This window comes from Nomascus leucogenys, chromosome 5 (genome assembly GCF_006542625.1).
Source record: "Nomascus leucogenys isolate Asia chromosome 5, Asia_NLE_v1, whole genome shotgun sequence".
Classification (NCBI taxonomy): Eukaryota; Metazoa; Chordata; class Mammalia; order Primates; family Hylobatidae; genus Nomascus; species Nomascus leucogenys.
Window position 1 is genome coordinate 6,455,707 of NC_044385.1, and position 12,303 is coordinate 6,468,009.

The 12,303-nt window shown below is 41.2% G+C and overlaps 1 protein-coding gene across 1 annotated transcript in view; it reads right to left on the minus strand.

Moving 5' to 3' along the window:
• The window catches only part of WDR64 (WD repeat domain 64), a 156,053-nt gene that overhangs the window by 51,853 nt on the left and 91,897 nt on the right, over positions 1-12,303 (minus strand). Inside the window, exons 13-14 of the mRNA XM_030812610.1 lie at positions 11,730-11,853; positions 6,763-6,938 (exon numbers count right to left, since the gene is read on the minus strand). Of these exons, the coding sequence (XP_030668470.1) occupies positions 6,763-6,938; positions 11,730-11,853 (300 nt within the window). The remainder of the gene's footprint in view (positions 1-6,762; positions 6,939-11,729; positions 11,854-12,303) is intronic.

Here is a 12,303-nt window from a genome sequence, read left to right on the forward strand (position 1 = left end):
TTACAGATGACATGATTGTATATTTAGAAAACCCCATCATTTCAGCCCAAAATCTCCTTAAGCAACTTCAGCAAAGTCTCAGGATACAAAATCAATGTGCAAAAATCACAAGCATTCCTATACACCAACAATAGACAAACAGAGAACCAAATCATGAGTGAAGTCCCCTTCACAATTACTACAAAGAGAATAAAATACATAGGAATACAACTTACAAGGGATGTGAAGGACCTCTTCAAGGAGAACTATAAACCACTGCTCAAGGAAATAAGAGAGGACACAAACAAATGGAAAAACATCCCATGCTCATGGATAGGAAGATCAATATCGTGAAGATGGCCATACTACCCAAAGTAATTTATAGATTCAATGCTATCCCCATCAAACTGCCATTGACTTTCTTCACAGAATTAGAAACAACTACTTTAAATTTCATATGGAACCAAAAAAGAGCCTGTATAGCCATGAAAATCCTAAGCAAAAAGAACAAAGCTGGAGGCATCACACTCCCTGACTTTGAACTATACTACAAGGCTACAGTAACTAAAACAGCATGGTACTGGTACCAAAACAGACATATAGACCAATGGATCAGAACAGAGGCCTCAGAAATAATGCCACACATCTACAACCATCTGATCTTCGACAAACCTGACAAAAAACAAGCAATGGGGAAAGGATTCCCTATTTAATACATAGTGCTGGGAAAACTGGCTAGCCATATATGCAGAAAACTGAAACTGGACCCCTTCCTTACACCTTATACAAAAATTAATTCAAGATGGATTAAAGACTTAAATGTAAGACCTAAAACCATAAAAACCCTAGAAGAAAACCTAGGCAATACCATTCAGGACATAGGCATGGGCAAAGACTTCATGACTAAAGCACCAAAAGCAATGGCAACAAAAGCCAAAATTGACAAATTAGATCTAATTAAACTAAAGAGCTTCTGCACAGCAAAAGAAACTATCATCAGAGTGAACAGGCAACCTACAGAATGGGAGAAAATTTTTGCAATCTCTCTATCTGACAAAGGAGTAATATGCAGAATCTACAAGGAACTTAAACAAATTTACAAGAAAAAAACAAACAACCCCATTAAAAAGTGGGTGAAGGATATGAACAGACACTTCTCAAAAGAAGACATTTATGTGGCCAACAAACATATGAAAAAAAGCTCATCATCACTGGTCATTAGAGAAATGCACATCAAAACCACGATGAGTCACCATCTCATGCCAGTTAGATGGCAATAATTAAAAAGTCAGGAAACAACAGATGCTGGAGAGGATAAGGAGAAATAAGAAAGCATTTACACTGTTGGTGGGACTGTAAACTAGTTCAACCATTGTGGAAGACATTGTGGCAATTCCTCAAGGATCTAGAATCAGAAATACCATTTGACCCAGCAATCCTATTACTGGGTATATACCCAAAGGATTATAAATCATTCTACACAAAGACACATGCACACATATGTTTATTGCAGCACTATTCACAATAGCAAAGACTTGGAACCAACCCAAATGCCCATCAATGATAGACTGGATAAAGAAACTGTGGCACATATACAACATGGAATACTATGCAGCCATAAAAAAGGATGAGTTCATGTCCTTTGCAGGGTTATGGATGAAGCTGGAGACCATTATTCTCGGCAAACAACACAGGAACAGAAAACCAAACACTGCATGTTCCCACTCATAAGTGGGAGTTGAACAATGAGAACACAGGGACACAGGGAGGGGAACATCACACACTGGGGCCTGTCAGGGGATGGGGGACTATGGGAGGGATGGCATTAGGAGAAATACCTAATGTAGATGACGGGTTGATGGGTGCAGCAAACCACCATGGCACGTGTGTACCTATGTGACAAACCTGCACGGGCTAGGCACGGTGGCTCACGCCTGTAATTCCAGCACTTTGGGAGGCCGAGGCCAGCGGATCATGAGGTCAAGAGATCAAGACTATCCTGGCCAACATGGTGAAACCCCGTCTCTACTAAAAATACGAAAATTAGCTGGGCGTGGTAGCATGCGCCTATAGTCCCAGCTACTCGGGAGGCTGAGGCAGGAGAATCGCTTGAACCCAGGAGGCAGAGGTTGCAATGAGTCGTGATCATGCCACTGCACTCCAGCCTGGCGACAGAGCAAGACTCCATCTCAAAAAAAAAAAAAGAAAAAAAGGAAAAAAAACCCTGCACATTCTGCACATGTATCCCAGACCTTAAAGTATATAAAAAAGATACCAAAAATGAAAACTTTACCACTATTAAAAAATTTTTAAAAACAAAAAAACTAATTTTTAAACATTTTAGTTACATTAATCATATTTCCCTGATTGTTGTGAGTTGAACATTTTTTCATGTGTCTGCAAGTCATCTGGATTTCCTTACCTGTCCTTTGTTCATTTTTCTAATTTGTGGGGTTTTTTTTCTGCATTTTGGGAGGTTCTTTATATATCCTGGTTCCTAACCCTTCTTCAGTTAGCTGGGGTGCAATGGTCTTTTCACAGTCTGTGACTTGTCTTTTCACTTTGTTTTTTTAGACAAGCTTTTATCTTTAATTTGAATGTAATAATGATACCTTTGCCATATCCCATCTGTGGATGTGGTATATCTCTCCATTTATTCAGATTCTTTTCACATCCTTTAAGATTTATTTCCACACAACTTTTGCATGGTTCTTGCTATGTTTATTTTAGGTACCTTATATTTTTGTTTGCTACTGTGATGTGATCATTTATTCTACCTGTACTATCTTAATGTTTTCTTTCGTGAGTGTGTGTGACAGTGCCTTGCTCTGTCGCCCAGTCTGGAGTGTAGTGGTGCTATTTTGGCTCACTGCAATCTCTGTCTCCCAGGCTCAGGAGATCCTCCCACCTCAGTCTCCCAAGTAGGTTGGACTACAGGCACACACCACTACACCCAGCTAATTTTTGTATTTTTTGTAGAGATGCAGTTTTGCCATATTGGCCAGGATGGTCTTGAACTCCTGGCCTCAAGCAATCTGCCTGCCTTGGCCTTCCAAACTGCTGAGATAACAGGCGTGAGCCACCGTGCTGGGCCATGTTTATATTTTCTAACTGGTTATTATTGATGAGAGGCCATTAATTTTTAATTCTTGAATTGTTATATGGGAATAAAAGTCAAAATTTTAAGGTCAATTATTTTGCTTGCAGAACAGGACTCTTTCTATGTTGAAAAGCAGCTATGGAAAAGTGGAGAGAATATTGGTCTAGGAGTGAAGACAGCCAGTTTCTAGTCTTAGTTCTTGTGGGACCTCGGGCAAGGTACATACCTTCTTTGGCCCTATTTTTCTTATTTTCAAAATGAGGACTTTAGCTAGTTGATGGATAAAAGTCCTTCCATTTTTTAAAGCTTTGATTTTAGGTGTTGCCGTAAGGCCTCTGTTACTTCATATCCATGTTAATTTAAAAGTATGGGCTAATAGTACTCCTATGTACTGGTGGATTCTTTGTTTAGAGTTCGTGCCATTGAGGGATAGAAGGAATGAATCTCAGCAGTATCTCCAGAGTGACCAGATATTGACACTAAGTAATAGCTTAGTTAGATTTGTGTGCCCACCTGGTGGTATGAGTTATTGACAGTGGTTTGTTTTGTGTGTATGTGTCTTTTTGAGACAGAGTCTTGCTCTGTCGCCCAGGCTGGAGTGCAGTGGTGCAATCATGGCTCACTGCAGCCTTGACTTCCCAGGATCAAGCAATCCTCCCACCTCAGCTCCCCAAGTAGCTGAGACTACAGGTGTGTGACACCATGCCTGGCTAATTTTTATATTTTTTGGTAGAGATGACGTCTCACTATGTTGCCCAGGCTGGTCTCAAACTCCTAGCCTCAAGCTATCCTCCTGCCTTGGCCTCCCAAAGTGCTGAGATCACAGGCATGAGCCACTACACCCAGCCCGACAGTGGTTTTTAATAGGCTTAACCAGTTTCAATGGAACCTCCTATGACAGTGACTCTCAGACTTTCTGAATTCACAGAGCAGCAGAATTTACAAGACACCTTTTGAAGATTGACCTAGAGTTATTAACATTCAATTTTACCAAGTGAAGACATGAGGGAGAAGGAGATGGGAAACTCTACTACCGTTGTTTTATGAAAAGAAAGGCTATAGTAATATAAAACAGTAGGAAAGATACAATATTAACATTTAAAAGAAGTAAAAGTAGCTTTGTGAAAAGTTACCCTTATTTTCTACATTTCATCCCTAGTTGGTGAAATCTTTTATGTTATATTGGAATTGGCTGGTAGGTCTTTAGGAATTGGTTGTCTAGGAAAACAGCAGTTCATATAATGCTAAGAGTATTATTATGTTAATTGCTTCATAAAGAAAGATCATTTACTTTAAAGGAGACACAAATACAGCTATATGAGTAGATCCATAAAGCACTGTGGATAAAAGGAAGGGAAGTAAGTGGGTCTTTAGAATTTGAATGATTTTGGGGTCAATTAATCATCTTTCTGGAACCCCCATAGTGCTTTATTATGTTAGAACAGTAATCTCTCACCAACCTATGGTTTTGTCAACAACGGCTCGGGGGCAAATTTATCTCAAATTTGCCAAAGGTTTCATATAGGCAGAATGCAATTCTATCCCCTTAAAACTGAGATTATGAGAAGAATTGCTGTTTTCTTCTCTTGTCTGTGAAGTTGTATTAATAGACCAGTCAATTTACAGTCTGCCCTCTTGTTACATGCCTGGAAATCAGCCCAGAAGATTCAGCACAGTGATGATTTGTGCCCAGAGCGGGCAGTTGCACAAGCGTTTTTCTGAGACTTGAGAAAATAAAACCAAGAGCAAAAGTGTAAGAGAGATATTATATTTAAGCCATTAAGGACTGTCTGAACACATTTAAAAGTACATGATTCTTTGGAGACCCTTCTCAGCTCGTAATGCATCAGCGATGTTTCCTGAATAACTGAATGTGATCACTGAGGCAGGTTTTGGCTTTTTGGTTTTGTTGTGGGGGGGAGGGTTGTTTGTTTTTTTGTTTTTGTTTTTGTTTTTAAGGCAGCTGGGAATCTAGGAAGATAGAGGTTTGGTTTATCTTTCCTCCATTCCACTCTCTGCTCCAACTTCCACCTGCCCACCTTCCAGTTTCTGGGCAAACAGAGAAATGGGGTTTGGAGTTTAGGGAAAGAAATGTATTATAAAGCTTGTTCCCTTTTTTAGTTGAAAAAAAAAAGGCCTGGCTACCAGATTAGTCTGACAACTATCCCACCATACAAGCTTCTGAGACACTTTGTGAAAGCACTCACAACACTTGTAGTAGGTGGATCACTGCCCCCTTATTAAATTATGCATTTCATGGTGAAAGGGAATATCCTTCTGGAACATGGCAAATATTTGGTAACTGGTCATTGAAAAAAATGAATGAATGAAAGTATTCTAGAAAAAAGTATGTAAATCAAATTATTTTATTTCAAATAGGCAGATATAATAATAAAGTAAATAATAGTAATACACTAATAATAATAAGTAAATAAATATACTTTCAACATTATATTATAAAGCTGCCTGCTCCAACATTAATAAAAGTTCTTCAAATACCCCTGATAAATTTACTATTGTCTACTTTAGAAGAGGTTCTTTATTTATTTATTTTTTTTAGTTATTTCAATCCTTAATGAGCACCTACTCTGGGCATGGCCAAGAATACAAATATAAATAAGAGAGGTTTTCAGTTCCTACCAAGATCAATCTGCAGGTTCTAAATGCAGAACCAGAATAATCAAAGTGAAAAATGCTATAGTAGAACTAAAAACAATTTTGGTGAGTGAATAGTTCCATGCTACTTTTTGCAGCCCTTAAAAAACGAGCATTTGTGACAACAGACATTGTCTGGTAGGAAGGGCATCCTGATGAACAATGGCACTTTGTAAAGCAAAAATCAACATTTCGTTTCATTTTAGAGTGTATTACTAAGAAATTCCTTTCTACAGTGCCATTTTGGATTACTCAGACAAGAGACGAGTATATTACATCAGGGAGGTTTTTCACTCCTTTTTCCCCATTCCTAGGTCATCAGTTATCGTAAGCTGGTGCTTCATGATTGCTGTGCTATACAAGACTTCTCTTTTCTGATCTTAGCTTTCAAAAGGGAAATAATAAAGGCAGTGAGTCCTTGAGTTCGAGGTGATGGGGTGAGATCCACTCAATAGCCAGGATAAGTGATCTAGTCTTCATTATAAATTTGAAGAGGGCATTAGCATTCCGAGGTGGTAATAGAGTCATAGGAAAAATAAACTAGCCTACCTCAGTCCTCCCCAAACAGCCCTGAGCAGATTGCATCATTAACCTTAAAATAAACAAAGCGATTTTGGTGACAAACTGGAAAAGTGGCTTGAGCATCCCTGAATGCATTATGGGTATAAGGGACAGAGCCTGCTGGAAAGCAGTTCCGCCAATGAATTATTCCCATATGAGCGTATAAAGCATGTCAGAGATGGCAGCTGAGTATAAATTTAACCTTCTTGACATCCGCCTTAGGAGACCCTGACTAACCCTTCAGCGGAAGCTTGATGGGCAGCATGCAGTGGCTGGGCAGCGATTGTTTTTTGCTCTTTGCTTGAACCTGGGCAAAGTTAATGAGGAGCATCACAGGAATGCTGAGGATAAATACTATCTTCAGCTGGCTACCAAGAGCGGAGTTACATGGTGGGGATTATCCACTGACTCATTTGAGTTTCCCAAAAAGGGCACCTGCAGTGCGAATATGAAACGGGATTGTAAACCTGGATCATTTTGATAGTCCCGTTGCGCTCCAAGGCCAGGACCAGGTGCTGGTGTTCTTCTTGGGCCTTGAGGAAAATGAGGCGTCGTAGGCAGTGCTCGTCCTCCTTCCAGTCTTTCCCCTCCGGCAACACTTTCATCTCCTGTCCACTGCCAAAGTCCCAGATCCTGACTGTTCCTGAGCATACAGAGAAAAAGACTACGTGGGTAAAAATGGTTTAGAGAAAGCTTGGCTTTTCGCTCAGAGAAAACTCATCCGATCAAAAGCTTTCTGCCAACAATTTATCCTATATTTATTCCCTACTCAGATGGGTGAGTCTTCCAGGCTTGCTGTGTATGAAATTTATTCCTGTATGCCTTGATTTGTCACAGGCTGAAAAAAATAAATAAATAAACGGGACCAGGCAACGCCTTGAAATCTACCCTCAGGCTCTCCTACTAAGTTTTTGCTCTAAAGTGAGTCTCTTCTGTTTTTATTCTCCCAGCGCTTCTCAGTGTGCTAAACACCCCATCCTGAACATGGGAATATTCGCTACCATGCCACGACTATTATTCACAGTGAAAGATCATTCCAGTAATCTGTCACATTTCCTAATGTGCTGACATGTTTTAGGACTTTAGCTCTTATTAGATAATAAAAAGTTGGAGGAATCCTAGCCGGTAAGAAACTGCCAAGCTTGGAGTGGTTTTGTTGGTTACGTGGGAGGAAAGTGAAAGAAAAGTGTCGGGTGTTTTTCTTTTCTTTTCCTTTTTTTTTTGAGACAGAGTCTTGCTCTGTTGCCCAGGCTGGAGTGCAGTGGCGATCTCGGCTTACTGCAAGCTCTGCCTCCTGGGTTCACACCATTCTCCTGCCTCAGTCTCCTGAGTAGCTGGGACTGCAGGCACCCGCCACCATGCCCTGCTAATTTTTCTGTATTTTTAGTAGAGATGAGGTTTCACCATGTTAGCCAGGATGGTCTCGATCTCCTGACCTCGTTGATCTGCCCTCCTCGGCCTCCCAAAGTGCTGGGATTACAGGCAGGAGCCACCGTGCCCAGCCGAGTGTTTTTCTTACACTTAAAATTATACTTTCTGTTTGAAACCTAATCCTCAACGTGATGGTATTTGGAGATCATTAGGTCATGGGGGTAGAACCCTCATGAATGGGATTAGTGCCTTTATAAAAAAGGCCCCAAATTCAGATCTGCTGTGGCTCAGATGAAAAAAGAAAAGTAAGTAATAAAATGGGCCCCAAGGATCTGCCTTGCCCCTTTGTCATGTGAGAACACAGTGAGAATGCACCATCTATAAACCAGGAGGCGGGCCCATGCCAGACACCAGATCTGCCAGCACCTTGATCTCGAACTTCCCAGCCTCCAGGACTGAGAGAAATCACTTTCTGTTGTTGAAAAACCCCCAGTCCTCCTGCCCTGAGTGGTAAGGCGTGTCAAATGGTCTGAGCCCAGGAGGTTTTCCTACCTCCCCTCAAGAGGTAGAGAAGAATTTGCTCAGCTCTTTCTCCCTTACAGCTGGTCTTCGTCTACAATATCAGGAGGGTTTGCTGCCCTTCTCTCAGTGGCTTAGGCTTTTGCTTTGTCGGTAAGACGGATGCTGGCAGGACTTTGTGTGGCTCCACAGTGTAGGCTGTTCCTCTTCCCAACATCTGCACATGAGGGAGGCCAGCACTGTGTGACAGGTGACGAGCTCTGTGAGCAGCGTGGGAACGGACGCACACTCCCTTTGTGTTTCTGGCTTTTAGAAGCGCTGTACTCTCATGCTATCCTACACTCAGATCTCAGCAATTCTTACAAATGTGACTACATACTCACCCACCTGATTGCCAGCCCCATTTCCCTCTCATCACTGCCCTAGGTAAGCCAGTAATTGTGTCCTGTCTTTCCCAGGAAGGGCCTGTGTCTTTCCTTCGATTTCAGGCTATTTTCCTGCAACATCGATTCTCGCATAGGTTCAAGAAAAGTTCTGATTTCATAGATCAGCTTGCTTTTTTTCTAGATGTCAGTAAGGGCCCAACACTCTTTCCATCTTATTACTTACCAAGGGGACATTGTCAGCTCCAATTCTGATAGTGCTTAAAGCATTTTCATTAATCTGATATATGAAATTTGAGACCTCAACTAATGTAAAAATTTAAAGATTTATATCAGTGTTTCAGTGTTTGGCAAAATTTGTTAACTTTCTACATTGTTTTGAACTTTGAAAAATAAAAAGAAACAAAGTTGCAAAAATAGTAGAGTCCTATGTACCTTTTCCCAACTTCCCCCATTGCTTACGGCACATGTGACTACGGTATAATCCTAAAACAAGCAAATTGACATTAGAAAATCCCATTAACTAGACTACAGACCTTGTCCAGATTTTACCAGTTGTTTACATGCACTCTTGTGTGTGTGTATGTGTCTAGTTCTTCACAATTTTACTGTGTGTATAAATTTGCATAACCAATACACAGAAATGTTCCATCAATCCACAGGAACCTCCTTGTGCTAATCTTCATAGTCACCACCACCCCCGCTGTCACTATTTGGTAATCACTAAGCTGTTTTACTTATCTAAAAGTTTGTCATTTTGAGGACATCTTATTTTGTTATTTTAAGAATGTCATTGGCCGGGCGCGGTGGCTCATGCCTGTAATCCCAGCACTTTGGGAGGCCGAAGCGGGCAGATCATTTGAGGTCAGGAGCTCCGAGACCAGCCTAGACAACATAGCAAAACCCTGTCTCTACTAAAAATACAAAAATTAGCCGGGCATGGTGGCAGGCGCCTGTAGTCCCAGCTACTCGGAAGGCTGAGGCAGGAGAATCGCTTGAACCCAGGAGGCGGAGGTTGTAGTGAGCCGAGACCCTGCACCCCTGCATTCCAGCCTGGGCAACAAAGCAAGACTCCATCTCAAAAAAAAAAAAAAAAAAAAAGAACTGAAATGGAATATGTAACCTTTTGAGATTGGCTTTTGTCTTCTGTTAGTGCCTTTCAGACTCATTCAAACGGATGCAAATATAACTAGTTTGTTTCTTTGTATTACTTGTAATAACTACAGTATTCCACTGTATTGATGTACTGCAGTTTGTCTAACCAGTCATCTGTTGAAAAATACTTTTTTTTTTCAGTTTTTGGTTATTATCAATAAATCTGCTAAAAACTTTTTTTTTTTAAACGCCACCCACTCTATGGTATTCTGTTGTAGCAGCTCAAATGGTTGGAGACACTTTCTTTATTGTTAACTTCATTCATTTGCTTTGGGGGACCTGGAAGAAGGGGCAAGAGGGATGATAAACAGTATAGTTGTGGAATGCCTATTTCTAGGTCATTCCTCAGAGGAGAGAATCCTCTTCTCACAGGGGCTTTTATAGTGGTCACCTCAGGTTCAGACTCCAGTGAACCACAGGTCTTTTCCTCTCCTCCTTTAACCCTACCCGCTTTCTTATCCCTCAGCTCAAATCCTGCTCGACACCCAGAGTGTTTTCACTGCACTATTTTCCTTCCCCTACACCAGGTTCTCCCCATAAGCAACACTCACACCCCCAGTATTTGTTGGAACATCATTAAACATTGATTAAATACTCCCTATATACCCAGCACTGTGGTAGGAGCTGGGGATAGTTAATGAATAATCATAGTGCCTACCCTAAAGGACTCTGTGGAATTATAGGAAAACAGTCACAGAAACAATTAAAAGACATTATCGTGTTCTCATACATTCCTGGGTTATGCAGAGGACAATCTCCTTGTCCAGATTTCTTGCTACCTTGGGACTTGGGCAGTCAGATTTAATGGAGCAGAGAGCAGGGAGACGTACTCCTCAGCTTTTCCCAGGTGATGGGTGGGTGGTAATGAGAGGAGACCAGTGGCTTGTGGTTTGAACTTCTCTAGGAGTCAGAGAATCTCACTTCCCAGGGTGTCCTGGATCTCTGTCAATTTAACAGAGAGGGCCTGGCACAGTGGCTCGCTCCTGTAATCCCAGCAACTCGGGAGGCCAAGGAGGGGGGATCACTTGAAGCCAGGAGTTTAAGACCAGCCTGGGCTGGTGAGACTCTGATAACAAATAAATAAACACAATAAAATAAATTTAACATATGTACCTTTGAGGAGGACAAACTCAATATCTGAAATAATTCTAGGTTCTAGAACTAACAATGTAAAATATGGCTTGCTTGCATATAAACAATACTATTGTCAGTCATATATTGAGTTGCTTAATGCTTCTGCCTGATAATAATTGTGTACATTGCTCAGAATTTCAACAACCACATTTCATGTCTATGCAGGGTGTGCTTATGGAACAGTTAAGACTACTTTCTCAAGAACCGATCCACGTGAAGGGCAGTTGCATTTTATTCATACCCCATCAACTCAGCATTCATGATTTTATTTCACGTGCTGTTGTCATCTGCTCACACTTAAAAAAGTCAGACTTTCACACATCAGGATGCTCACTGGCTTATGCGTATAGGCCTAGGGTAAATATATTCAGAATAGTGCATGAAATTGGTCATATGGTCTAGATAAAGCAGTTCTTTCATTTAGTATGTCGTGAGTGGGGTGAAAGGCAGGGCGGTCTGTAGCTCTTCAGTTCCTGGAAGTCCTACCAGTGCTCCATAGTGTAAGGCACATCAAACGGCCTAGCCCAACCTGGGCCTGGCATCCTCTCAAGTTTGGCATGGCACATGCCCTCAAGAAGGCTAGACATATGAACAACTCCAATATAGAATTCTAGGAGTAATGTGACAAAGTTGGCTGGATGTTTTGTCTGGTCCAGAAATCTACTGTCGGTAAAACTATTGTTAGCAAGCACTGAATCCGATGTCTGTCTCTTGGCTGATGGTACCCAAAAGTGGAACGATAGGATGAGTCAGTGCAACACAGATTAGATGAGATGTCATATGTGAAAGACTTCTGCAAACTGTTAAAGCAACTATGTAAATGCAATGTGAGGAATTATTTTTAACATCATATCAAGACATCGATGCCTGACCGTTATATGCTCCTGTGGCAAAAAGAAATCCACTTTCATCGACGGCTGCAGAAGTCACTTCAGTATTGAAACCATGAGGGTCTAAAATCTGGTATACTTGGAGCCCAGTCTCAAGTTCCCATACCTATGGGAAAGAACAAAAATATCAAGTAATCCCTTTGAAGAAGCCCTTCAGTTCTCATCAGAATTATACCATATTCAAAACAGCCTCAAAAATGGAACTCTGCACATCTAACACATTTCCTAGCACTCTGCCCTGAATGTTGGTTTGATCAAAGAAAGTTCTAAAAGATAAAGTGCGTTTAATAGTTACTGCGCTCTCCCGGACTATGTCTGCTGCAAATGTAGGGCCTGAGACAGGCAGGGACTCTATTCCAGGCAGCCCCTGGCCATGGAAGAAGTGGTCAGTTGGTACTGTAAGCCTGAAGCAAGATTAGAAATGGAAGAATTGCAAGCTCAGCAGACAAAAGAAATACAAACTGGATTTATTCCCTAGTGACACTCATCCTAGTTATCCAGGGATCATGGGACAGGATCGGTGGTTGATAGCATGGGACCTGAGAGAAGAACCCTG